At 47.9% G+C, this 27,353-nt stretch overlaps 1 protein-coding gene across 1 annotated transcript in view; it reads left to right on the top strand.

The window, feature by feature from the left end:
• LOC123343721 (ovostatin-like) overlaps positions 1-27,353 on the top strand; it is a 57,745-nt gene that overhangs the window by 7,399 nt on the left and 22,993 nt on the right. Inside the window, exons 5-18 of the mRNA XM_044979005.1 lie at positions 460-480; positions 5,143-5,311; positions 6,643-6,727; positions 10,252-10,366; positions 11,737-11,851; positions 12,127-12,236; positions 13,005-13,163; positions 14,495-14,719; positions 15,353-15,410; positions 16,426-16,571; positions 17,033-17,182; positions 18,623-18,793; positions 21,229-21,346; positions 22,660-22,750. Of these exons, the coding sequence (XP_044834940.1) occupies positions 460-480; positions 5,143-5,311; positions 6,643-6,727; positions 10,252-10,366; positions 11,737-11,851; positions 12,127-12,236; positions 13,005-13,163; positions 14,495-14,719; positions 15,353-15,410; positions 16,426-16,571; positions 17,033-17,182; positions 18,623-18,793; positions 21,229-21,346; positions 22,660-22,750 (1,733 nt within the window). The remainder of the gene's footprint in view (positions 1-459; positions 481-5,142; positions 5,312-6,642; positions 6,728-10,251; positions 10,367-11,736; positions 11,852-12,126; positions 12,237-13,004; positions 13,164-14,494; positions 14,720-15,352; positions 15,411-16,425; positions 16,572-17,032; positions 17,183-18,622; positions 18,794-21,228; positions 21,347-22,659; positions 22,751-27,353) is intronic.

Below are 27,353 nucleotides of genomic sequence, written 5' to 3'. Positions count from 1 at the left end.
AAGGACCTGTTATAGATTCACTTAATCAGACACTATCTCACCTTTATATAGGAAAACGGGCTGAGTAGATCTCCTGATGTCTCTAAAGTGAATATACTCCTTGGATTCACATCACTAGTCCCTGACCCACCTTTACATAGGGGAAAGGGCCTGGGACCTCCCTAGAGAACACAGATCTGAAGGGGGAGAGTCATCTCACCAGTCCCCACACCAAGAGACTGTGGAAATCTGTAAATATTTTAGACTGTCATCTTCACAGGCAGGTGACATTAGGGTTGTATCCTTAACCCACTGAACTTCTGGTCACAAGTTGAGATAGGGCTGAACAGAAAGCTTGTGCCAGACTTGTGCACCCAGAAAAGGAGCAGCCACAGTCTTGCCTTATCATCCGGTTTATTTCTAAATCAGTAACTAATTTCCTTGAATTCTAATCTGTTTTTTGCCCTTTATCTTTTTCAGTATCCCCTGATCATCCTTCAGGTAAGAGGTTCATGGTACTATAAAACATGACTTACTTAGAAGGACAGAGCTCTCAGCTTTCTGAATCAGAGAGTTTGCTTGAGAAATTGTCACCCTGAAGGCGTATTCCTCCCATGATCCCCATGGGAGATTGGTGCAGATGGATGTCACGGACTCACAGATCGTGCCCACTCTTGGCCCCGTGCGGTCCGTGGGGGGTGCCCCTTTCAGTGAGACAGCCCTTCTCGGGGGTCCACTCTCTCTCAGGGTCAGGCCCCTCCACCTCCAGGAGCTGCACCTCTCTGAGCCTTAGCACACCTGTTTCTCGCCGTGGGCCCCCTCAGGAAGTCCACGTGCTCTGGACCCCCTGGGCCTCCTCACTCCCGAAAGGGGTTGATGCAACCCTGTTCTCTTGACCGGAGTGACTCTCAGCCAGCATAAAACAGGAGGGTTTATTGAGAGTTGAACACAGCTCAGGAAACTCTCAGGGCCTCAGGCCTGGCCTCCCTCAGCACAGCATATCCCAGTCCCCCTGCATCCAGGTGGGCTCTGCCTGCTTCCCCTCACCAGCCCCAAGCCCCACTGCTTCCCAGCTGGGCCTCTGATATCCCCGGCCCCAAGCCCCGCCTCTGTCCATTGTCTTCTCTCCAGATAAACAGGGTCGTAAACAGGAAGGCCTGGGTCTCCTCTCCTCTCAGCCCTCCTCTGGCCCCTCTGGCTGGAACCGGCTGGTCAGGTCACCAGGGTCCTCTCTCTGAGGCCCATTGTCCTCCCACTGGCCAGAACCGGCTGTGTCTCCTGAGCTGGGTCTCCGGGTCACCAGGTCACCAGTCACTGGGGTCTCCATCCTCCAGGCCATCAGCTGGGGTCCTGAGTCCCTCTTCGGTCCTCTGTAACAACAAACTCCCTCTCCCCTCACCTCATTAAACCAGTAACACCCAGGGACATTGAGTCCCACCCCCTGTGCATGCAAACCACTGGAAAACCCAGAAAACCCCAAGAAACTCCCCCACTTCGTCACAATGGAACACGTGCAGAATATGTTTAGAATGAGTGTCAGGCACTGAGCATTGCAACAAATTTTCAATAAAGAGTCCCAGGAAGAGAAGAAAAAACAATTTCCTTTCATAGGTGCATTAGTACTATCATGTACATGATGCTTCCTGAATAAGCTAGGCCCCGCTATGGTTTTCTTTTATACAAGAAAATCTGATTAGAATCAAAGAAGGGAGCAGGGTTTTTCATTTATATCATGGTGCTTTAGCTTCCTCACTATTATAGGGAGGAGCCCTGGTTATAGCGGATGTGAGTCAGGAAATCTAGATTCTTTTCCCACTTCTGCCACAGACTTTATGTGTAACTGTGGACTGAACACTGGTGACTCAGTTTTCCCATCTCTAAGTAGGAAATAATAATAATTGTCTCCTGGGATTATTTTGAGGCTAAACTTCATGAGTGTTGTAAGGCATTTTGAGATCCCCAGACAGATGGTGCTCTGTAACTACAAAATATAATAATAATAATAATAATAATAAATATATTGTTCCATACACTCTATTATGTTATATAGGAAATAACAACAGAGGGCTAGTTCCTTCTCAAAAGTTTTTGGTGAAGAGTGTAAACTACAATAGTAAAAACTCATGTATTATTTATTGTTAAAACATAGATACTTATTGTAAACTACAGCATTTAAATCCAACACCTATATCACTGTTTATCCCAGTTAACATCCAGCCTTCCCCACCTCTCCTCACTGACCATTAGGACAGGTGTAATTTTCTGTGCTTTCACAGCCAGGAGTACCACTCCTCAAAAAGGGATTTCCCAGAGCGATGTTAGCATCTAAGTTATGTTGACTCTAATGGCAATGGAATAAAGCAGGGTTGAGTAAATGCAAACTGACTTGCAAACAGTAGAGGGAGCCAGAGGGAAGGAGTCCACAGAACTGAGGCGCATAAGGCAAGTGGTAGTTGTGAGGGAGCTTGAATAAAGAATCCAGTTTAAATTTACCTCAGACTACAGCAGACTGGCTGATGTGATGACATCATTCCCAAGCTTACCATGTATGTATAGGAGTTGTCTTTCCCTGTAAGATCATGTCCTAGAAAGGGCAAATGCGGATAATACATAGCTCTTACACAGTGCTTTTCACTTGTGTATTTCAAAGTACTTTGCCGAGGAGGTCAGTGTTAATATACCCATTGCACAGATGCGGAAACAGGCACTGAGCAGTGAAGTGATTGCACAAGACTACCCAGCAGGCCAGTGGCAGGACTGGGAATAAAATCCAGATCTCCTGAGTCTCAGTCCTGTGTTGTTTCAGGTAGATTGGCAGTTTGTATATCCAATGTCCAGTGTAGCCTAATCTGAGGGTAGTTTAGTACACAAACAGTCTGATCCTGGGAAGCAACAGGGGTTCTAAGCACTTAGCATCTATAAGACCAAGTCCTTAGTCACATCCTATATGCTAAACCATCCCCCCACCTCCCAGATAGGACCAAGTTTAATAAAAAATCCCCCATGCTAACAGATAATGAGGAATGGACCACAGAACAAACAACAATAACAACAAAAAAGTAGCTTAGGTACAAATGATTATGACTTGATCCAATTTATAATGTGCAAGCAGAATAAAGTCTAGACCAGAAATATTTATATTTAGTGCTTTAATAGGGCCAATTTCAGAAAGCTGAAAACAATTATGAACCAAATAATAATTTGGGAGAAAGTATTTAATAGAAAAATGTGAATAATAAGTGGGAATAATTTAACAACATCTTACTAGATGCTCCAAAAGCCACAATTGAAGAAGAAGACCATGCTGGTTAAAAAGCTGACCTGATTTAGAAGAGAGAAATGGCCAAAAGAGTACAGGACAATAAGAAGGAATTTTTAAAATATATTGGGCACAAAAAAAAATCCTAACAATCATATTGGTCCATTACTAGATGGAAATGGTAGAATTATCAATAATAATGCAGAAAAGGTGGAGGTGTTCAATAGATATTTCTGTTCCATATTTGGGGAAAAAGAGATGATATAAGTCTCATTGTATGAAACCACTTTTTCCATTCCACTAATATTTCTTGAGGATGTTAAACAGAAGCTATAAAGTTAGACAATTTTAAATCAGCAGGTCCAGATAACTTGTACTGAAGAGCTTTAAAAGAACTGTCTGGGGATCTTGCTGGATTGTTAATGTCTTGGAGCACTGGGGAAGTTCCAGAAGACTGGAAGAAAGCAAATGTTCCAATTTTTATAACGGGTAAAAAGGACAACCTGGGTTATTATAGATCTGTCAGCCTGACATCAATCCCAAACAAAATTATGTTAGGGGTTAATTGAATCCCGGATGTTACTGGACTTGATTAATAAAGAATTAAAGGAGGATAGTAAAATTAATGCAAATCAACATGGACTTATGGATTATAGATTCTGTCAAATGAACTTGATACTTTTTTGATGAGATTAAAAGTTTGGTTGATAAAGGTAATACTGTTTATGTGATATACTGTACTTAGAATTCTGTAAGTTGTTTGACTTGGTACCACATAATATTTTGATTATAAAACTAGAACAAAACAAAATTAATATGGCACACATTAAATGCATTAAAAACTGGCTAACTGATAGGTCTCAAAATGTAATTGTTAATAGGGAATCGACATCTAGCAGGTATGATTCCAATGACATGGAAGACAGCATAATCTCATCACTGGTAAAGTTTGCAAATGACACAAAAATTGTGGGAGTGGTAAATAATGAAGATGAAAGGTCACTGAATCAGAGCAATTATGATCACTTGATAAACTGGGCGCAAGCAAACAATATGTGTTTTAATACAGCTAAATGTAAATATATATGTCTAGGATCAAAGAATGTAGGTCATACTTGCAGGACAGGGGACCTGTCCTGGGAAGCAGTGACTCTGATAAAGATTTGGGAATCGTGGTGGATAATCAGCTGAACCTGAGTTTCTAGTGTGATGCTGTGGCAGTAGAGCTAATGCAATCCTAGGATGCATAAACAGAGGAATCTTGAGTAGGAGTAGAAAGATTATTTTATCTCTGTATTTGGCATTTGTATGACCGCTGCTGGAATACTCTGTTAAGTTCTGGTGCCTGCAATTCAAGAAGGAGGTTAGCAACTGGAGAAAGTTCAGAGAAGAGCATCTACAATAATTAGAGGATTAGAAATCCTGCCTTTTAGTGTTAGAGTCAAGGAGCTTGACCTATTCAGCTTAACAAAGAGAAGGTTCAGAGGTGAGTTAATTACAGTCTATAAGTATCAACACAGGGAACAAATATTTAATAATGGTCTCTTCAATCTTGCAGACAAAGATATAACATGATCCAATGGCTGGAAGCTGAAGCTAGATAAATTCAGACTGTAAATAAAGTGTACATTTTTAACCATGTTTGGTCAACTTACCAAGGATCATGGGAGATTCTCCATCACTGGCAATTTTAAAATCAGGATTTGATGTTTTTCTATTTTGGGTATTTTGTGTAAATTCTATGGACTGTATTATACAGGAGGTCATACTAGTTGATCACAATGATCCCTTCCAGCCATGGAATCTGTGAATCTATGAAATGTAAAGGAAGGAAGAAAAAAAAAGTGGTAGGGCCTTGAAGAAGATGATAAAAGCATCTGTATTTATCTCCTCACCCCTACTAGGATCCCCAGCGCAATCGGATCTTTCAGTGGCTGGATGTAACATCCAAGAATGCCATTGTCCAACTCTCATTCCCATTAATCCAAGAGCCAATCCTGGGGAGTTATGAAATCATCGTTGAGAAGAAGTCAGGTGACAAAACGTATCATTGGTTCACTGTGGAGGAATATGGTAAGCACCTGCAGTGGATCTCATCTGCACTAGTTAATTATGTCTTATATGGCCAAGTCCCACAGCCTGAGTCTGTGAGGGGCTGTTTGTCAAACACAGGCATGAGGTAGTGCAGACCTTATATACTGTATAACATGATTTTTCTTATTGAATTCACTGGTTAAGACAGATAAGCCAAGGCATGAAAGCAGGGAGGAGAGACTGAGGCCATGGGGGAGATGGATAAGTGATGAGTATCCTGATAAATACTGAGGAATTTGGCCTACTGATCAGAGCAGAAGGCCGTGAGTCAGAAGTCTGGGTTCTTTTTCTGGCTTTGTCACTAACTTGTAGTGTAACTTTGGTCAAGTCATGCCACCATTTTGTGCCTCAGTTTCTCCATCTGTACAATGGGGAAAATATTAAGTTAAACCTCATATTACCATGTGAGGTTGGTATTGCATGTAAGGCATATACTGTGCTCTAGAAGTCTAAAACTATTATTAAACAGAATATATTAAATTAGAATATATTATTATTTAATAGAATGCTATCTGGCAGCTGTGGTGGACAGCAGGGTAAACAGTGTGGAAGGATACTGTGGGCGGACAGAAAAATAAAAGCTACTAATGCCTGATGAGCTCTCTAGTATCTGTCATTTTACATATGGAACAACTCCATTGATTTATTTTCTTCTTATGAATTTGCCATCCCTCATCTTGTCACTGGGGCTTTCACCTGTCTCCTGTGAGCTCGTTGGGCAGGGCTTTGACAATCCCAAGCTCCCTGTGTTAGCAGGGAGAGCTCCTTTCCCACCCCCTCCTTCAGAAAACTCTGTTTCCAACCTACTGGGGTGTCTGCTTCCCTTGGGACACTATACTCCTAACCTTCCTAATGGAGTAGTGTGGGCTAATGGATCAGCCCTGCCCTAAATACCATTAAATGTTGGTTCTATTCTCAGGTCTGCCACTGTCCTGCTGGGTGACCTTGGACAAGCCACTTTAATCTTTCTGTGCCCCAGTTTCCATACCTGTAAAATGAGGATAGTGACACTGACCTCATTGGTTAAGTGCTTTGAGATCTACAGATGAATATGCTTTATAAGTATTATAATAACAGTGATAATACAGCTCCTTGTAAAGAATTTTCATACTATTAAACCTAAATTTTCCTTTTCTAAGAACATCACCCCCTTACTCCTAGTTATACCTGTCTGTATCCCTCTTAACAATTAATCTCTCTTTTTGGTGTTCATACCCCTCAAATGCTGGTGCAGTTAGGTTTCCCTGTTTCTTCTTCCCCCCTCACACCTAAGATGTCACTTAGCAATGATATTTACCTTGCATTTTCAGTGTTGCCAAAGTTTGAAGTGACGATCAATGCACCAAAGAGGATCTCTTTCTTGGATCAAGAACTCAAAGTGAATGTTTGCGCTGTGTGAGTACCAAATAGGAAAGAGTGTAAATTCATACAAGCAGCAAGATTTTGTGGGTGGAGCACACAGGGGCGGCTCTAGCCATTTAGCCGTCCCAAGCACAGCGGCACACCGCGGGGATCGCTCTGCCGGTCGCTGGTCCCGCGGCTCCGGTGGACCTCCCGCAGGCGTGCTTGCAGATGCTCCACCGAACCCGCGGGACCAGCGGACCCTCCGCAGGGATGCCTGCGGGAGGTCCACTGGAGCCGCCTGCTGCCGTCCCGGCGACCGGCAGAGTGCCCCCCGCGGCATGCCGCCCCAAGCACGCGCTTGACGTGCTGGGGCCCGGAGCCGCCCCTGGGAGCACAGGACTGGAAGACAGGAACTCTTGAATTCTAATCCTGACTCTGCTAATAATTCTTGTGACCTACAGCAAACCACTTAACCCCTGCATCTGACTTTCACTCTCTCTAACAGGATAATAATATTCACCTGCATTATGCATCTGGGGCTGTGAGGATAATGTTTGCACAGTAGGTTGAAGACACAAAGCAATATATATGTACTAGGTGTTTTTTTTATCACTATAGAGACATAGGAAGGGGAGAGAAAGGAAAAAAGAGGGTAGGAGAGGTACATAGGTTAATAAATTAGGATGTCTAGCATTAAGGTCCCTGTGTACTTCACTGTCACGGATCCACAGGATCTGTTCTACACTCCATTTTTGAACAGTGTCTTGGAGGAACCCCTTCAGTGTGCACTCTTCCTTCAGGAGAGGCCCTGCAGCCTCACCGCCTCCGAGACTGAGCCTCTGGGCTCCAGCACTCCTGCTTCACACCGTGAGCTCTGTCCAGCGAGTCCAACTGAGACAGACTCCTAGTCAGAGATTTGTACACTCCAGAGACCAGGGCACCTCAGCACGTATCTGCAGTGACACCAGGCAGCCTTTTCAACACAGAGTAGGTTTTATTAGGCAACTGGGACAGAGTATCGGAATTCTTTATATTGGTACAGAGAAATGAAGGCTAAGGCTATATCTACACAAAAGACCTTACAGCAACACAGCTGTACCAATGTAGCTTTGCTGCTGTAAGATCGCCCGTGTACCTGCTCTATGCCTACAGGAGAGAGCTCTCCTGCCGGTATAATTAAACCACTTCAATGAGCGGCGATAACTATGTTGGCAGGAGAGTGTCTCCCATTGATGGGGGGGAGGGATAGCTCAGTGGTTTGAGCATTGGCCTGCTAAACCCAGAGTTGGGAGCTCCATCCTTGAGGAGGCCATCTAGGAAACTGGGGTAAAATTCTGCATGGGGATTGGTCCTGCTTTGAGCACAGGGTTGGACTAGATGATTTACTGAGGTCCCTTCCAATTCTATGATGTAGTGCTGTCCACCCTGTCACTTATGGGTGTGTTTTTTACACCCCTGAGTGACATCAGTTTTACCAACAAAAGTGCTAGTGCAGACATAGCATAAGACATAGTTCTTCCGGCCTAGCCAGTGCAATTAGCTAGCCAAGCTGCTGTGGAATCCATTTCTGGCTTTGGCTTTCTGTGCCTTTGTAAGTCCCAGGTGAGAGCAACACAGCTGCTCCCAAAAATCAACTCTTTATCCCCTGCCTGTGACCTCTCCAGGGGCGGCTCTAGCTTTTTTGCCACCCCAAGCACGGCAGTCAGGCAGCCTTTGGCGGCTTGCCTGCAGGAGGTCCCCGGTCCCACAGATTTGGTGGCACGCCTGCGGGAGGTCCGCCAGTCCCACGGCTTCAGCATACCCGCCGCCAAATTGCCACCAAATCCACGGGACCGGTAGACCTCCTGCAGGCGCACCGCTGAAGGCTGGCTGACTTGGAGCGCTGGTGCCTGAAGCCACCGCTGCACCTCTCAGTCCTTTGTTCTGGAGCTGGCGAGCTGGCCTCTGCTCAGCTTCCCTGTTGAGAGATGTTGGGTTGGGGGAGACCTCTTTCCTCTTGTTTTTTGATTGCTAGCTGTCAATGTTCTGGAGGTTTCAGAGTGGTAGCCATGTTAATCTGTATCAGCAAAAACAACGAGGAGTCCTTGTGGCACCTTAGAGACTAACAAATTTATTTGGGCATAAGCTTTCATGGGCTAAACCCACTTCATCAGATGCATGGAGTGGAAATTACAGTAAGCAGTATAAATATTACAGCGCAGGAAAAGATGGGAGTTGCCTTACCAAATGGGGGATCAGTGCTAACAAAGCCAATTCAATTAAGGTGGAAGTGGCCTATTCTCAACAGTTGACAAGAAGGGGTGAATATCAAGAGAGGGAAAATTAATTTTTGTAGTGTTAATGAGGCCAATGCAATCAAGGTGAACATCACCCATTTCCAACAGTTGACAAGAAGGTGTGAGTATCAACAGAGGGAAAATTACTTTTTGTAGTGACCCATCCACTCCCAGTCTTTATTCGGGCCTAATTTGATGGTGTCCAGTTTGCAAATTAATTCCAGTTCTGCAGTTTCTCATTGAAGTTTGTTTTTGAAGGTTTTTATTGTTGAAGAATTACCACTTTTACGTCTGTTATTGAGTGTCCAGGGAGATTGAAGTGTTCTGGAGGTTTCCATTGTCTTCTCCGATTTTCCGTTGATATGGTTTAGCCTCTGCCAGTCCTTTAGTGACCCATACGGTGCATACCAGATGGCTAGGTGACACACACCTCAGGTTTCCTGCATTGCTACGAGAATAGACTTAACCCTTTAGCCCCCACTGGGTAGCAATGCCATGTACAGGGGGAAACTATGGCACACATTGGATTAATAAAAAGATATTACAGAAAATTCCCATTTCATCACATGCAGAGCCATGGTAGAAAAGGGACCCTGGCGGCTCCAGTCAGCACCACTGACTGGTCTGTCAAAGTGTAGTTGGCAGTGCAGTGGGGCTGAGACAGGTTTCCTGAGTGCCCTGGCTCCGCGCAGCTCCCCGAAGCAGCCAGCATGTCCTTGCGGCCCCTATGCACAGGGACAATCAGGGAAGCTTCACGTTGCACTGTTCTGAGTGCTGCCGCTACAGCTCCCATTGTCTGGGAACCCTGGCCAAGGGGAGCTGTGGGGGTAGCACCTGCAGTCACAGGCAGCACACAGAGCAACCTGACGCCCCCTACTTCACCCTGAACCCATTTCTAGCCCCACCCTGGAGCCCTCACCCCTTCCCACACCCCAACCCCTGCCCCAGCCCAGTGGAAGTGAGTGAGGGTGGGGGAGAGCAAGTGACGGAGGGAGGGGGGATGGAGTGAGTGGGGGCGGGGCCTCAGAGAAGGGGCGGGGCAGGGGTGAGGCAGGGGTATTTGGTTTTATGCGATTAGAAAATTGGTAACCCTAGTCCTGTGTAAGGCAGTAATGACATTTCCATGAGAAGCAGGGAATGAGGAGGGAAAGATGTCTGAAGCCTGAGTCCAGCTGAACTAGCCTTATCTGGATTTTAGCTTTTAGTCCATATTGTGTTACAGCCTTTACTGGTTTCCTGACAGCCCTGGCAACTGTGATCTTGTGAGCTGATTCATTTTTGTGTTTCCTCCTCCTCTAGCTATACCTATGGCCAGCCTGTGCAGGGGAGAGTCCAGCTCAGTGTGTGCAGGAAGCACTATAACGACAAGTGTAATGAGACTCCCAAAGGATTCTGTGAAGCTGTTACTGCACAAGTATGAGATGGGCCTGCACTGCTCTTCTTTTCTTATAAATGTTATCATCCAGGGCATCGCACGGTGCCCGGAGGCTTTATTGGCACCCTTTCCTATTTCTTGGAGTGGGACTAGAGGCACTGTGAGACGAAGGCATGTTTTTCCCAATATCTCAGTGGCATGGTTGGAGGCCTTTGGATGCGAAGGTTTTTTTAATACACTGTGGATGAATTTGGCCCATTATGTATGGGAGCCACAGAGAGGTGGGTTAGACTGGGAGTGCAGTGACTGGGCAGACAAATGCAATGACTATTCTACATTTGCAGCCTCAGACACTATAGCCTATTTATCTGAGTGGGGCACTTTAGCCAGGACACTGGGTTTTTTTCTTCAGCAAAGAGTATGAATCTACAACACCCTATCCCAGGAATAGGAGTGCTAGTAGCTGAATTATGTTTTACCAGATTTAACACCAAAAATGTTAGCCTGTTGATTCAAAGAGAAATAATCCCACTTCAGGGAAGAGGTTAGGAGAAAAGTAGTCACCTCTTCTCTTTGATAAACAGATCTTTATTGCTCTTGTTTATGTATTGAAGACAGCCTGCAAAGGGTATAAACATTGACCTTGTGCCTTTTTGCTTTTTGTTTTATTAACTTTATAATGTATAAGGAAGGCCGCCAAGGTGTGATTTTTTTGTTCCTTTTCCCTAAAACATTTTTTTCTGCATCTTCTCTCTTTCTCTTTCTCTTTTTTTTTAAACTTTAGATATTCAGATTTTATCTGCCCTGGGAGATTCCATCAAGAAAGAGTGAACTATTATAATTCTGTCATTACATGAGTCAAGAGAACGAAACTGAGAGTGGAAGGGATTTGCAATCAGACTATTAAAACTTTATGGCCAGATCCTTAACTGGTGTGAATTGTTGTAGCTACATTAAAATCATTTGGGTTTACTCACATGCTTTAAAGTTAAGCATGAGCATAAATACTTTGCTGAATCAGGGCTAGAGTACTCAGCACTTTGCAGGATTGAACTTTTGCTGAGCCAACTAAGGGCTTGTCTATATGGGAAGATATTCCAGAATAACTCTCTGTGGGCACCTTTATTCATGACCAAAGCTTGATCTACACTTAAAAGTTAGGTTGACCCAGCTACACTGCTCAGAATGTGAAAAATCCACACTCCTGAGACGCAGGGGTGAAGGATTGGTTAGGTATGGAGCAAGAGAGGAGCAATAAGACAAGAGCAAAGAGGTAGGTGAGGGAGATGAGAACAGGGGTGCTAGGGTCTGAAGAGCTTTACAGATGAGGTCAAAGAAAAGTTGTTTGACCATTCAGAGAACTGGGCTCTTTCCCTATATGCTCACTGGGTGGTCCCTTCACTTTTTAGCTGGGGAAGGATGGTTGCATCACGAAGGTCATCAACACCAAAACGTTCAAGCTTTATCATCCCAGGATGTTGTGGTCCCTTGAAGTAGAGGCGATCCTCACAGAGGACGGAACAGGTAACACTGGTGGGAAAGGAAACTAGAATATGGCTGAGGTATGGGTGGGGGTTGCAGGCTAAATTTGAGAGGCTACTTTGAGAGCTGGTAATCTTTGATGGGAATCTCTGATGGCCCAGCATGAGACTCAGTTCACCATCAAGTACCATTTTATAAGCATAATTATCCCCTCCAGGGTGCTGGAGACTGCATCTGATCATTCAATGCAGCTTTATTTAAAAGCATATCTTCCATCCAGTTCTGATTCTTGTCTCTTCTTCTTCACCCTTTTTCAGGCGTGCAGATTGTAGGTACTGACTACATTTCCATCTACCAGGCAAGGGAGAGAATGTGGTTTAAGAACATGGACACGTACTACAAAAGGGGAATTCCTTACTATGGAGAGGTAGGACAGCAGAGAGAGAATGTCCTGGGCAAACTCTGAAGTCACAAAAGTGATCTCTGTGATGCTGTATATGACCATCCCTCTACTCCCAGTGGCAGGTTCCCTCGGTAACACCACATGGCAATAGCCCCCAATACACAGTTCTCTCATTGCATTAGGGGCTTTCAGAGAAGATGAGGAAACCTGTCTGGGCCATGGAACCTTGCGTTATCATGTGTGTGCATGGGGCAAGGGTTTGTACAGTCAAAATGACATGAGCCCCGTGGGGACAAGGAAGAAAGAATTTATACTGGGGGGAAGGGTCTTTGTTAAGGCACCAGATCAGTTCCGAGCCCCCTAAGCACTGCAGGTTTCACAAGCTAGCATCCTGAAAAGAGCACCACCTTTGCAGCCATTCCCAGCAGGCCCAGCAAGCAAGAGTCTGAGGTCAGGATTTGAATGCTGGTTTATACCTAATCCTGTATATAAACCCTTCCTTCTCTCCACAGCAGGGATAGTCCATCTGACTTCCTTTGTCCCTCCTGTGAAGCTCCACAGGGAATTTCCTCTCCCTGCCCTTCACAGAACATACAAAATACTCTGATCGGTGCATGTGTTTTAAATATACTTGACTATTTGATGACACCTGCTGCTATTCACTGTAGCCTCCACACAGGTTGTCTTCAATACCGAAGGCTTTGAAGCCAACCTAACATATTAACGGGAGGAAGTGGGGCTTTACCTGTCCTGTATGTTTGCTGAACATCTTGGACACCTTTATTTATTCAGATTCAGATGGAAAATGAGGATGGCATCCCTGTGGCAAACGAGACCATCAAGCTAGAGCTCAATGAGAAGCATGTTGCTGACTATATCACAAATGAAAATGGCACTGCTCGGTTTTCCATCGACACCTCTGAATTCTTTGAGCCCAGTTTTAAGTTGAGAGTAAGTAAATGAGAGAACTAAGAGGAAAGGCTCTATTCCCCCAGAGGGTCATTCAACTGGGGAAGGAGGGAGAAGCAAGCTGACATTCTGATGGAAAATATTGTTCCGGGGGAGTTACAATGTGTGGGGAAGTAGCTGATCCCTCCAGTGTCACCTGCATCCATGGGGAGGATAGTAGAGAAGAAGGAAGGGGAAAAATGTTTTTAGAGGAACTCAATGAGCTTATTTTCATTTGGTCTCCCAGTCCTGATCCAGCAGCAACCTCAGATGTGGTTATCTGAAAGGATGACATGAGGACAATATATTCATCAGTGAAGATGATAATCAACTCATTTGAATATGATGGTTTCAGCTGTTTGCCTCTATCCCCTCATTGTGTATCCATCCATCATTGGGATGAAATCTCCCCTCAATGCCTGCATCCCTCGCTCCCAGCTCCAATCTTTCCAACTTGCTCTGCAACTTGGTACTGTCCCCTCCTGTGTGGTTGCTGCCTCCACTGATTTTGGTGTTGTCCCCCTGGCCCCGCTCCCCTGGCTGGAGCATGAAAAGCAGCAAGACCCTCGGCCCCGCTCCCCAGCTCCCTTGGTTGGAGCTCAGCAAGCCCGCGTCCCTGTTTCCCCAGCCAGAGTGACGGCCAGAGTGTGGCAAGCCCCAAGAATGGCCTGGCTAGGGGGACAACTAGCGGACAGCATCAGTGCTTGGAGAGTGACAGACTACATCACTATGAAGTGCTGGGACTCAAGCAACCCCAGTTCCTTCCTACCTTCTCCTCCCCCCTGCCTCTTTGTCTTTCCACATCCAACCTGGATGCACTGACCTCCAAAACCAACTATTTGTTTTGCTGTTGCCTCTCTCTCCCTCCCTACTGCTCCAGAGACACATACATCCCTTGGCACATGCTCACTTTCCCCTGGCATGGGGAGAAGAGAGGTAGCAGCAAATCCAGTCTGTCTGGGACTGTTTCAGTGCTAGCTCTGCCGAGTCCCCTAACAGCTTATGCAGCCATAGCCAGCCCCACAAGGATGTACAGTGACATGTCTGTCTAGGCCCACCAGAGGAGTGGACGTGTTAAGGACGCCAGAGGACTAGCACAGCATGCAGCCTACCTGGACTGGACTTGCTCTGCAGGAATGTTCACACAAGCTCATACACAAAATATTGGTAGATCTATTAGACTAAATATCCTCTAAAGACCATTTCCCATGGCTTTACGCAGATTATCTTAGAAACAGCTGTGAATAAACATTTCTGCCCCAGCTGCCCTTTGACATTTGAATTTCCTCTTCATGAAATCCTGTGTTTGCTTTTTTCTCCATGTCTCTTGTTAGGCCAAATATGCAGTAGATGACTGTAGAGACCTTGTCTGGATGGACACTTACGAACCTGAGACGACCTACCACATCCAGCGCTTCTACTCCCGCACTAATAGCTTTGTGAAGCTCGAGCATATCCCGGAGATGCTGAGCTGTGGCCAGCAGAGGAGGATCATGGTGCACTACATTTTGAACAAAGAGGGATACAAGGATGCCACCAGTGTGAACTTCTACTATATGGTAAATGTTGGGTGGCTGCTCTGCTTCCCTGAAAGCCTCTTTGTTTTTAACCTTGTTTGAGTATTGATCAAGTCAGAAACATATATAACCTAGACAAGTCAGTGGTAAAAAATCAGAACCTAGACATTGTCTTGTCAATGGGTTCCACCAGGGCTCTGCCCGTTTAAACTTGGAGCACATTAAACATCGATCTCTAAAGTCACCCAGGGCACTGTGAGCACCAGGAAGTGAAGAGCATAAAATTACCACTAGGGGGACTATATCTCAGTCCCTTGTGCTGCACAACTGCCATGCAGGAAAGGCCAGGACAAGAGTCTCAGGGGATACTGCAGGGCAGGACTGAGGGGCATTGGCAAAGCTGTGTGGGGAGCCCAGCACTGGACTAGCAGAAGGAGGAGAGGAGTTGTGGGGCAGGACAGAGGGTCATTGATACAGTTGTGTGAGAGGAATGGGGGAAACTAGCAGAGGATCTGCCTGCAGCTATGTCCAACTCTCATTAGGCTATCCAGCCCTCATTTTTATGAGCACCAAACATTACAATCCTGATCATCACTAAATAATAGATATTTACTAGCCCACTGAAACAAATTTAACTTTTTCTGATCCCGTCTCATGGTGTCGTTTTGTGCACAGGTGATGTCAAAAGGCAAAATTGTTCTGAATGGTCAACAGCAAGTCAGCATCACAGATGGTAAGTGCTGAGATGTTAGAAAACAAAGATGTGAACTCCAAAGCATAAGTATTTTGCGTGAAATGGGCTAAAATTGAGTACAGCAGCTGCCTGGAATCTGTTTCCATGTGGTGTTAGTTACTAGACCTATCTCTGACATAAGCCACAATCACAGCATTATTAGCACTGGAAGGGGACTTTAGTGCACCATGTGGTCCATCCCCTGGCATCACAACCAGATTAATCCTGTTGTTCCTCAATTGAATGATTAGCTAGGAGTGATACTTGGTGTGAATTTGTCCCTTTCTTTCTCTTTAATTTCTCCTCCAGGGGCATTTGCAAATTGTTCACTATGACTCCTCATTATTCATAATTTGAAGTATGTGAATGATCACCTAAATCACATGGTATTGTTTCTGATCCCCGATTGGATGACTAACCTGTCTTTAGTAGTTGGTTGTCAACACTAAGTTTGTACATGTTTTACTCCTGGTGTAACAGAAACACCCATGTTGTATGTTTCTCACTCCATCCTCTTCCAGGTACTGGTGTAATACACCAGTCTAGTGCAAATAAGGCTGTCTTCCTCTAATGATGATAACAGCCTGCTACTATACTATCTCAGCCAGCTAAAGGACCTCTCCTTTCACTCAGGAGGTAGTGGCCTGGGTTATTTGGTGCTGAAGGTCCTGAGTTCAATCTCTGTGGACAGTATCTCAGTGTGTGCCATGCGTGTAGCACTCACACGCACATTTTCCTACCCAGAAGTGAAGCTAGTAGAATTCTTCTCTGACTGCAGCTCACCTCACACTCTGCAAAGTGCCTGGTGCTCAACATCTTAATGTTGGCATCTGGTATCTCACTGAGGGGAGCAGTTTGAAGTCTGGTGAGAGCTGAGTCTCCCAATAGCCAACTATCTCATTTTAAAGAAGCTTTTAGCTTACAGGCACAAATGTTAGCTCATCCACTAAAGCCGTGATTCCTCCTGTCTCTTCTCTTGGCTTTTCCTACTACTGGCTTCATGTTCCTCCTGCAGCTCCGTATGGAACATTCTTCATCTCACTGACTGGCAGTGAGAAGCTGGCTCCCAGTGCCCGGTTACTGGTCTACACTCTGCACCCTGGTGGCGAGCTGGTGGCCGATAGCACCAGACTGCAGATTGAGAAGTGCTTCAAGAACAAGGTAAGAGCTTTGCTTTCTTTTCGAGGCCCGCCCCAGGTTGCCACAGGCTCAGGGAACCGAGAGGATGTGATTCCAGCCCTGCACTCAGGCTTCCTTTCATGAGCAGAGAGCAAAGAAAGTGCAAACACACTTGAACAAGGGAATGCCAGCGGTGAAGAATAGCAGGGAGACAGGAGATGCTTATGTTAGGGACGTGGATGGATGTTCAAGCAGAGTGAGGACTGCCAGTGAAGGTGGGGAGAGAGAGGAGCAGGGATGCTTTGCAGGGCCTCTGAGGTCATGTCTGGCCCTAAAACAGGGACTCTGGGAGATTCTGTTTGATAGTGAGGCCTTTGTCCCGCAAAGAATAGAAGGAGGCTGTGAAGAAGAGTGAGAACCTATTTATCATCTCTCCATGAGATTGATGTTTACACATTAAAATGATTCTCCTAAAGGGCTCTGATTTCTCTGCTCAATTCCAGGTCCAGCTGCAGTTCTCCAAGAAGCAGGGGCTCCCAGCCTCTAACATCAGCCTTCTCCTTGAGGCTGCCGCCAACTCCTACTGCGCCCTGCGGGCTGTGGATCAGAGTGTCCTGCTCCTGAGACCTGAGCAAGAGCTGTCTGCTGACACTGTAAGCCCTGCCGCAAATCCTCTTCTCTCTCTACTCAGAGAAGTGCAGAATATTGTGCTTCTCAAGGGGGTTTATAGCTTAACATGGCAGGGAAGTGCCAAGGAACAATTCTGAGTTCTGCTTCCAAAGATCTTCCTCCAGTAGCCACACGCTGAGGTATGATAGGATGTAGCTGGAGTACATACCTCCAGGCACAGAGAGAAATCTTCAATTATGCTGTTGCTAATTGCAATATCTTGGTTACTTCTTTGCAACACATGGCTATCTAGTCTCAGTTCATAGGTGGTCTACTGGATACAGAACTGGACAGGGACCAAGACACCTGAGTTCTCTTCCTGGTCCTGCTATAAGTCTGCTGGGTGACCTTGGGCAAGTCTCAGTGCCTCTGTCTTCCCATCTGTATAATGATACTGACCTCCCTTTGCAAACTATTTTGCGATCTACTTATGAAAAGTGCAATATAAAAGTAAAGTATTATTGTTATTATATGGGAATACCAGAAACCTGCATCACCAGGGCCACTTAAAGCACTTAACATTGGTATATAGTCTAGGGAAGTAAGTGATTATGTAAAATGGCATTTTCTTACTCAAGTAGGCCTGATCCAACACCATAGAAGTCATTTGACTCTTTCAATTAACTTCAGGAGGCTTTGAATCAGGCTCCTTGTGCAGAAACATTCAGGCTCATATCTACACGCTTTAATGAGAAAAATATGTTTGCTGATTTTTGCTCCCATGCACTCTGCAGTGCCAGCACAGCTCAGAGAGAAGGTGATGGAGTCTATTCCTTCTTGTGCATCATCAACAGAATTGATTACTAAGTTCCAGCCAGTTTCAGTTGTGCAAACCTACTGCAAGCAATAGGATTGCATAGATGTCGCCAAGGGCCTGTACTGTTTGCATTATTGATGAGGATGTTCAAGAGACAACCCAGCTTGACGCTAAGATCCCAGGGCAAGTTTGTGAAGCTAGAAATTTGAAAAGGAATCTGGAATTGTTGGGAAACCATAAACCTGGAGCCCTGGTACCATTTCTACAGAGTCACTTTTCAGAGAACCATACTATAGTAGCGGCGGTTTTCTCATAAAGTTGGAGCATACTTGTACTGTGTACATTGGAGGAGATTTCTGAGGTGGCCTCTTAAAGCAGGAGGTTGCATAATAAGGGTGGTCTCTTCTTCACTGTGTTTTCTCTCTTGTGGTGCTCCAAAGCTGCTGTTAGTTCACTCTGTATTAAGAGGCTGAGCATGTGAGTCTAATACAGCTTCAAGTATCCCAGGACAGTTTTCTTACTAAGCTGGAACACTTCTTGTACCTCTGTTGAAGGGCAAAGGTTCCAGCTTGGAGTTTTCTCACGCCTGGTAAGTGCCAGTGGTGACACAGGATTTTACACCTCTGACGTTTCCTTATGCTCACCTGATTTCATCCTCTCCCACCAGATATACAATCAACTCCGTGTGCAAGAGTATTATGGCTATTACTACAATGGGCTCAACCTGGAAGATGACAACGAAGAGCCGTGCATCCCAGTCACAGACACCTTTTTCAATGGCTTATACTATGTGCCTGTGAACGTTACTCGTGACGGGGATGTCTATGGTGTTTTCAGGGTAAGTCTTCTGAATGTTTCCCCAATGTTGCTGTCATTGTATTGGCTCCAGAAAAGGTACAGCAGAGGAGGGAAAAGTTGTAGAAAGATTGTCTCAGATTTTAAAGCCCTGCTCAGGCAATGTCTCTCCACTACTAGGGGGATAGTGGATTCACTGGAAATGTCCGCCATATCTCAGGGGGTCCTCCGTTCTCCCCATGCAGTGACTTTTGTTTAGACTGCCCCCTGAGTTATGCTAAGTTATATTTATTGTGGTTGACTCCACGGTGTGGTGGCCTGTGATGGTGCAGGGGAATTAGCTCATCAGTCTCTGGAGTACCCTCTACAGGCCGGTATCCCACTGCCGCTGGCCCCCATGTCCCTCCAAGGACCGCCCTTGGTCTTTGGGGTGCTGCCCCCTGGCAATACCCCCACAGTCTCAGGGTATCCCCACCCAGGGGAACCCCCAACTCTCTATCCCCACCATGCCTCAGTTGTGGGCTACTGCCAGTCACCATCTAGCCCCCACTCACTGGGGAAGACTGCAGTGTAAAAGCCACTTATCATAGGCTAGAGATGTTTGGACCTGCTGCCTCTGCCTACCCATGGGCTGCAACCTCAGTACCTAATTGGCCTTCCACTAGGCCACAGCCAGGGGGGTTTCCAGACCAGAGGTCCCCAGCTTCCTTGGCCTTCCCCCAACCCTGCTCCACTCTAGGTATGTTCTCTCAGATCCCTGCAGCCAGGTCTCTCCCTCTCAAAACTAGAGAGAGTTTGTCTCTGGCTTCTGGCCCCAGCCCTCTTATAAGGGCTAGCTGGGCCCTCATTATGCCAGCCCCGGCCTGATTGGGGCATGGCCCCCAGCTGAGGCTGCTTTCCCCAATCAGTCCCACTTTTCCTTCCCTGCCACAGCCCTCTCCCCAGGCTGTTTTAAGCCTTTTAAGGCAGGAGCGGGTGACCACTCCCACTACATAGCCATTTTCTACAGAAGACACAGTACCTGTTCCTAAGAGCTTGCAGTCTCAAAAAATCTTGATACCTTCCATTCAGTGTGTAGCAGTTGTCAAAAAGGCGAACAGAATCTTAGGAAATTGTGGATAGAATATAAGACAGAAAATACCATGATGTAACTATATAAATCCATGATCCGCCGACACCTCGAATACCGTGTCCTGTTCTGGTCACTCCATCTCAAAAAGGATATAGTGGAACTGGAAAAGATTCAGAAAAGGGCAACATAGACAATCAAGGGTATGGAAGGGCTTCTGTCCAAGGAGAGAATAAAAAGATTGTCTGCTCAGCTTAGAAAAGAGATATGACAGAAGTCGATAAAATCATGAATGGTGTTTAGAAAGTGAATAGAGAAGTATTATTTAGCCCCTTCACACAATACAAAAAACAGCAGCCCTCTGATGAAATTAATAGGCAGCAGGTTTAATACAAACAAGAGGACATATTTTTTCACACAGCACACACCTAACCTGTGGAACTCGTTGTCAAAGGATGTTGTGATGGCTAAAAGTATAACTGCATTCAAAAGAAAACTGGATCAGTTCATGGAGGATAGGTCCATCAATGGCTATTAGCCAAGATGGTCAGGGACACAACTCAGTGCTGGGGGAAAGCCCTAAAACTCCAAATACCAGATGCTGGATGTAGAAGACAGGGGAAGATCACACTATAATTGCCCTATTCTATACACTCCCCAATAAGCTCTGGTATAGGCCAATATTGGAGACAGGATATTGGGCACAATGGACTCAGTGGGAGCTTTGCCATTGACTTCAGTGGGGCCGGGATTTCATTCCTGGTATTGGCTAAGCAGGGGCATTCCATGTCTACAGGGTGGCATGGAGACAGTTTCAGCAAATTGGTCACAGATTATATTAACGTTCCATATATATATGGTTTATAAGGATTAATAAATGATTAATCAATATTGTAAACATGTTATGGACATGAGTAGTATGTTATAGATGGTTATGAGCACATCAGAAGAATGTGTTTTAGTTATTTATAAGACATGGCTATAAGCAGTTTATTGACCTATTGGACTCTGTAACCATCTATAACAACTTTTTATGAAAACATTTATTAATCATTTATTAACCCAAATGCTTACTAATAGTGAATAAAATGACAGAAATGTGTAGTGGTTTGGGAATGATTTTTGAACCAAAAAAAATCTAAATTCATCAAACTTTTTGCTCGTCAACTAATATACAACCAACTCTGTTACTCATATAGCCCCCTAAATCTACATTTATGCCATGCTTCACCATAATATTGAAGTGCCCCCATGGATAGCTGAGCACCAATCCCCTGAGCAGACCAAACTTGTGATGTTAAATGGGAACCACTGCTAGTAATGAACAGGATGTGGGAGAAATGAAGTTGTTTGGTTGCCTATTAATACAATGAGCAATATAGTAAATTGTTTTATTATTTTATTTTAAGAATATGGGTCTAAAGGTTTTTACTAATTCTACAATACGGAAGCCAGTCCTGTGTCCATCTGACAAAGCATGCCCAAAAGAGTCCACGCCCCACTATGGTTTCAGTGGTGGATCTGCTGGTGAAGGTAATGTGTAAAAAAGGGGTGGACTGGATGGCTTGGGAAATGGGGTATGGTCTTTTCACTTCCAGGTCACCAGTTCCAATCTGGCTGCACCTCAATAGTGTCCCCTGTGTAGAATGAATTGGCCAATCAGTGTGTCCCACAGTTCCTAGTGGAACAAGTCTGCACATCCTGGTTCGCCTCAGTTAGTGCTTCCTTTGTAGTTTCTGCAGAATGGCCAAAGGACTGACTGGAGTCTGACTCAGCTTGTGCGCAGGGGAAAATAAGGGAAAGGTTGCAATGCTGCCTCTTCTCAGAGGATGGTAAAGATTTCACTCTCCAGGCTTCATTGCTCCAGAGCCTTTCACAAGCTCACAACTGACTTAAAATCTAAACAAGGACGGATCAGAAAATAGAATGGGGCTACTAATGGTTTAGATGCCATATCCTTTAGTACTTAGCACTCGTGTGGCATTTAACAGTCCTGGATCTCAAAGCATTTTACAGTGGATGATAAGAATTACAATTCTCCTTCTCTGTAGCCCAGGGAGAGGTAGAAGTACCTTGAGCCTGATATTGCAGATGGGAAAGCTGAGGCACAGGCAAGTTAAATGACACAACAAATCCTGCATCTTGGCAGTGGGTTAGACTAGGTGACCCTTGAGGTCCCTTCTAACCCCTGGGTTCTGTGATTCTGTGACTTGCTCAATATCACAAGCAGATCAATGACAGAACTCTGACTCACTACCCCACCTTTAAATAGGGAACAGAGGATTCCTAGGATAGGACCCCTAGGATCTTTGTAGGGAATATGGTTCTGGAAGTCACCTTTCCAGCCTTTGCCCCTCCCTTGACTATAGAATGGGGCTTGGGACAGATCACAGGAAACATGTCCCTCCAATTTCTCTAACTAGCCAGTGGACACAGCTGACTTACCAACAGGAAAAAAAAGTAACAAGTAGTCAGAAAGTATAAGACAACGGAGAAAAAATACTTTCACACCTTCTTACTGTTTTTCAATTGGAAACCAGCAACAAAGAGTGGGGGAGTGGGGTAAACGTAAGCTGTTACTGTTTTCTAACGTTTCCAGTTGGAAAACAAAAAAGTTAAGTAGTTCCTTCCCCCTGCCCCATAGTTCCTTATTTTTTTATAATTTTCCTGCAAGAAAAACAGGATTTCTTGTTGGGAGAAATCCCATGGAAAAAATTCTGTTTCCCTCAGGTCAGACTATGCTCAGTGGAGTTTCCAGGCAGATCCTATTTGATATCTCTAGCCTATGCTCCCTAATATGACACTTTTACCATAAATAAAACTTCTCTCTTCACCTCTAGATGGCAGAAAGATGATGGGTCAGTCTTATGTGATAAAGACAGTTCGGAAATTCTTCCCTGAGACCTGGATTTGGGATCTAGTTCACATTGAGTGAGTGCTCTTCTTTTCTGTCCTTGTCTATTATAAGGGTCTCCGAGTCACTTCCCAGTGCTCACCGGAAGTCACAAGGAAGGTGATGGACCATGTAGCTGCTTCCCAGATCTCTATGTTCCTACCCTTATTGTCTTTCTTCCTATTCAGTGACAGGTGTGGTCCCATTTGTTACTGTAAGGGTCCGGTTGCGGGTCCCCTTTTCCGGTGAGGGGTCGCTCTTCGCCTTCGGGCGCCTGGGATCCAGGCCGCCTCACTACCGGAGGCTTGAGTAGAAGTGCAGCCTATAAAGCCCAAGCCCTAGCTCAGGGCGGGGCAGCAACCAACACAGGGCTCAGACCCTCAGGCAGGGCGGAGCAGCAGTTCAAGTCCATGAGCCCAAGCCCTAGCTCAGGGCGGGCAGCAACCAACACAGGGCTCAGACCCTCAGACCGGGCTGAGCCGCAGTTCGAGTCTATAAGCCCAGGCCCTAGTTCAGGGCGGGGCGGCAACCAGAGGCAGGGCTCAGGCCCTCAGGCAGGGCTGAGCAGTAGTTCAGTTTATAAGCCCAGGTCCTAGCTCAGGGCGGGGCAGCAACAAGAGGCAGGGCTCAGGCCCTCAGGCAGGGCTGAGCAGTAGTTCAGTTTATAAGCCCAGGCGCTAGCTCAGGGCGGGGCAGCAACAAACAGAGGGCTCAGACCCTTAGGCAGGGCTGAGCAGCAGTTCAGTTTATAGGCCCAGGCCCTAGCTCAGGGCGGGGCAGCAACAAACAGAGGGCTCAGACCCTTAGGCAGGGCTGAGCAGCAGTTCAGTTTATAGGCCCAGGCCCTAGCTCAGGGCGGGGCAGCAACAAACAGAGGGCTCAGGCCCTCAGGCAGGGCTGAGCAGTAGTTCAGTTTATAAGCCCAGGCCCTAGCTCAGGGCGGGGCAGCAACAAACAGAGGGCTCAGACACTTAGGCAGGGCTGAGCAGCAGTTCAGGTAAGCCTAAGCCTGAGCGCTGGGGTGAGAGGGAGACTGCCACCCGTGAGTGGGGTGGCAGGGGGGACACAGGCCCACCCACTCCACTGTGTCCCAGCCCGGGGCCCTAACAGCGGCGTGGAGCCGCTGTAGTCAGTGGGGATCCTGGCCGCAACACACTGACATAGGCTCAGGGTCAGCGGCAGCCAGACTGGGGTCGGCTATCCCCGGGCCACTTCCACTCTCCCCCTCCACTGGTACCTGTGTCGTTACGGCTTCAGCAGGGGGGTCTACCAGCATGGGCTCCTCCTGAGATGGGAGTACCGGTGGGCTCGACTCCTCCTCGGGGTACCGAGCTTGGGGCCGGCTCAGCCTGTCCTCCTCTGGGTACCGGGCTTGGGGTAGGCTCGACCAGTCGTCCTCTGGGTACCAGGTCCGGGGCAGGCTCGGCCAGTCCTCCTCTGGGTACCGGGCCAGGGGCAGGTTCAACCAGGCGTCCTCTGGGTACGGGGCTCGGGGCAGGCTTGGTTCGGCAGGAGCTCGGGCACCAGCGTCTGTCTCCTCCCGCGGTCGGGCTCCAACTGAGCGCTGGGCCCGGGCTTTTGTACTTCCTGTCCCGCCCCTTGACTTCCGGGGGGCGGGGACAGGCGGCGGTGGCTCCGCCCACTGAGGCAGCTGGTCTGGCTTATCCCTCTCAGCTGCGCCTGGGAGCCAGGCCGCCTCACTACACACACCCCCACGCAAGTCCGGCTCCCGTACAGCGGGGCCGGACCCGCCCATGCCTCCCAGCCGGGAAAGAAAGTCTGCATTCGCGTGGTCCTTCCCAGCTTGGTGGAGGACCGTAAAGGCGTACGGCTGTAGCGCCAGGTACCACCTCTGCAGCCTCATGTTGTGATCTTTCATTCGGGCCAACCATTGGAGCGCGGCGTGGTCTGTCACTAATGTGAACGGGGCCCCCAGGAGATAATACCGGAGGGCGTCGCACGCCCATTTTATAGCGAGGGCCTCTTTCTCCACCACTGCGTAGTTCTTCTCCCTGGGGAATAGCTTCCGGCTGATGTAGATGACCGGGTGTTCTTCCCCATCGACCTCATGGGAGAGGACCGCGCCGAGTCCCGCCTCCGAGGCGTCGGTCTGGAGGATAAAGGGCCGATCAAAATCAGGGCTGCGGAGGACGGGTTCATGGCAGAGGCTGTCCTTGAGGGCCTGGAATGCCGCGTCGCATTCCGGGGTCCACCGTATCTGTCAGGGACTGTCTTTGGTCAGCAATCCGGTCAAGGGGGCTGCGAGGGTCGCGAATCGGGGGATGAAACGTCGATAATAGCCCGCTAGCCCCAGGAACTGGCGTACCTGGTGCTTAGTAGTTGGCGGGGGGCAGGAGGCAATAGCCTGAACCTTCCCTATGAGAGGTTTTACCAGTCCATTGCCGACGGTATACCCCAGGTAGTTTGTTTCTTGCCACCCGATTCGACATTTCTTTGGGTTGGCTGTCAGCCCGGCAGCCCGCAGAGACCTCAGGACTGCGGCCACGCGGTTGAGGTGGTCCTCCCATTGACGGCTATAAATTACGACGTCATCCAGGTATGCAGCGGCGTAGTCCTGGTGGGGTTGGAGGAGGCGGTCCATCAGCCGCTGAAACGTGGCCGGGGCCCCATGGAGGCCGAAGGGCATCCTGGTGAATTGGTACAGGCCCGTGGGGGTGGCGAAAGCGGTCTTTTCCCGGGAGGTCGGTTCGAGGGGAATCTGCCAATACCCCTTGCTCAAGTCCAGAGTGGTGATGTATCGGGCCTCTCCCAACCGGCCGAGCAACTCATCTACTCGGGGCATTGGGTATGCATCGAACTTCGAGATAGCGTTGACGCGCCTGAAATCAATGCAGAACCGTCTACTGCCATCCGGCTTGGGGACTAGGACAATTGGACTGCGCCATTCACTCTGGGATGGTTCGATGACCCCTAAGTCCAACATGGCTCGTACCTCTTCCTCCACGATCGGCCGCATGTGGTAGGGCAAAGGCCTAGCGGCACCTCGGATCACCACGCCTGGCTCTGTCTGGATGGTGTGCTGGACAAGAGTGGTGCACCCCGGACGGGTTGTGAAGGTACGGGGGAATGCCAACAGGAGAGATTGGGTTTGTTTCAGTTGCTCTGCCGTCAGGGTCGGCCCGAGCTGGGGCCCTTCGGAGTCCACTGGTCCTGTCACCTGGGGGCCCAGCTCAGGGTCCGGCGGGTAGGGGGTAATCAATAGCCCTTCTCGCTCTCGCCATGGTTTCAGAAGGTTTACGTGGTAACGTTGTTTCTTTTTTCGCCAGTCGGGCTGGTAGATTTCATACGTGACCGGCCCGATCCGTCGGATCACCTCGTACGGCCCTTGCCACCGGGCCAAGATCTTTGATTCGTTAGACGGGAGGAGGAGTAGGACCCGGTCCCCGGGTTGGAATTCGCGAGTCTGCGCCCCACGATTGTAGGTTCGTGCTTGAGACTCCTGGGCGTCTTTCAGATTTTCGTGGGCAAGGGCCCCCGTCCGGGCCAGGCGCTCTTGAAGCTGCAGCACGTATTGCAGGAGGCCTTGGGCAGGGGACGGGGCTTGCTCCCATGTCTCTCGCATCAGGTCCAGGAGGCCTTGGGGCCGTCGGCCATATAGTAACTCGAAGGGAGAGAACTTAGTGGAGGACTGCGGGACCTCCCGGATCGCCAGGAGCAGTGGGGGTAGCAACTGGTCCCAGCGTCGGAGGTCGTCTGGGGGAAACTACCGTAGCATACTCTTCAGGGTCCTATTAAAGCGCTCGACCAGCCCGTCGGTCTGCGGATGGTAAACGGACGTATGCAGTTGTTTAATTCCTAGGACTTCACACACCTGGCGGAACAGTCGAGCGGTGAAGTTAGTACCCTGATCAGTCAGGATTTCTCGGGGCAACCCGACACGGGCAAAGATCTTCACGAGCTCGTTGGCGATGCTGCGGGCCGTGATAGTCCGGAGGGGGACCGCCTCGGGGAACCGGGTAGCATAGTCCAGCAGGACTAGTATATACTGGAAGCCGGCCGCGCTCTTGGGGAGCGGGCCCACCAAGTCCATGGCCACCCGTTCAAAGGGGGTTTCGATCAATGGCATGGAAATCAACGATGCCTTCGGGGTCTGGGCCGGTGCAGCCAACTGGCAGTCGGGGCAGAACCGTCAGTAAGTCCGAACCTCCTGATGCACGCCAGGCCAAAAGAAGCGCGTCAAAACCCGGGACAACGTTTTCTCCTGGCCGAGGTGTCCAGCCGCCGGGACGTCATGGGCTAGCTTCAGGACGGCTCGTCGATGACGCTGGGGAACGAGGAGCTGGGTCTGAAGCTCGCCTGTCCAGGGGTCCTTCTCCACCCGGTACAGGCGTTCCTGCCGTAACTCAAAATGGGGCCATTGGGTGGCCTGGCAAGAGTCTATGGTGGTGCCGTCGACGACGGCCACCTGTTCATAGGCCCGCTTGAGGCTGGGGTCGGCCCGCTGGTCGCGGCAGAAGTCCGTCTGTGGTGGGGGGCCCTCTCGGGTCCCTGCAGGGGAGTCCTCTGCCTCGTTCCGCTGCTCGAGGGGTTCGGACGGCTCTTCTTCGCCCTCGACAGCCTCCTGAAGCTCTCCTTCCCAGGCCGGCGTGATCGTCGGGCATTCCCCGGCGTGGCGGCGGA

This window comes from Mauremys mutica, chromosome 1 (genome assembly GCF_020497125.1).
Source record: "Mauremys mutica isolate MM-2020 ecotype Southern chromosome 1, ASM2049712v1, whole genome shotgun sequence".
Classification (NCBI taxonomy): domain Eukaryota; kingdom Metazoa; phylum Chordata; order Testudines; family Geoemydidae; genus Mauremys; species Mauremys mutica.
The sequence above is the reverse complement of the archived record's forward strand: the minus strand, read 5'-3'. Positions and strand labels throughout refer to the sequence as shown.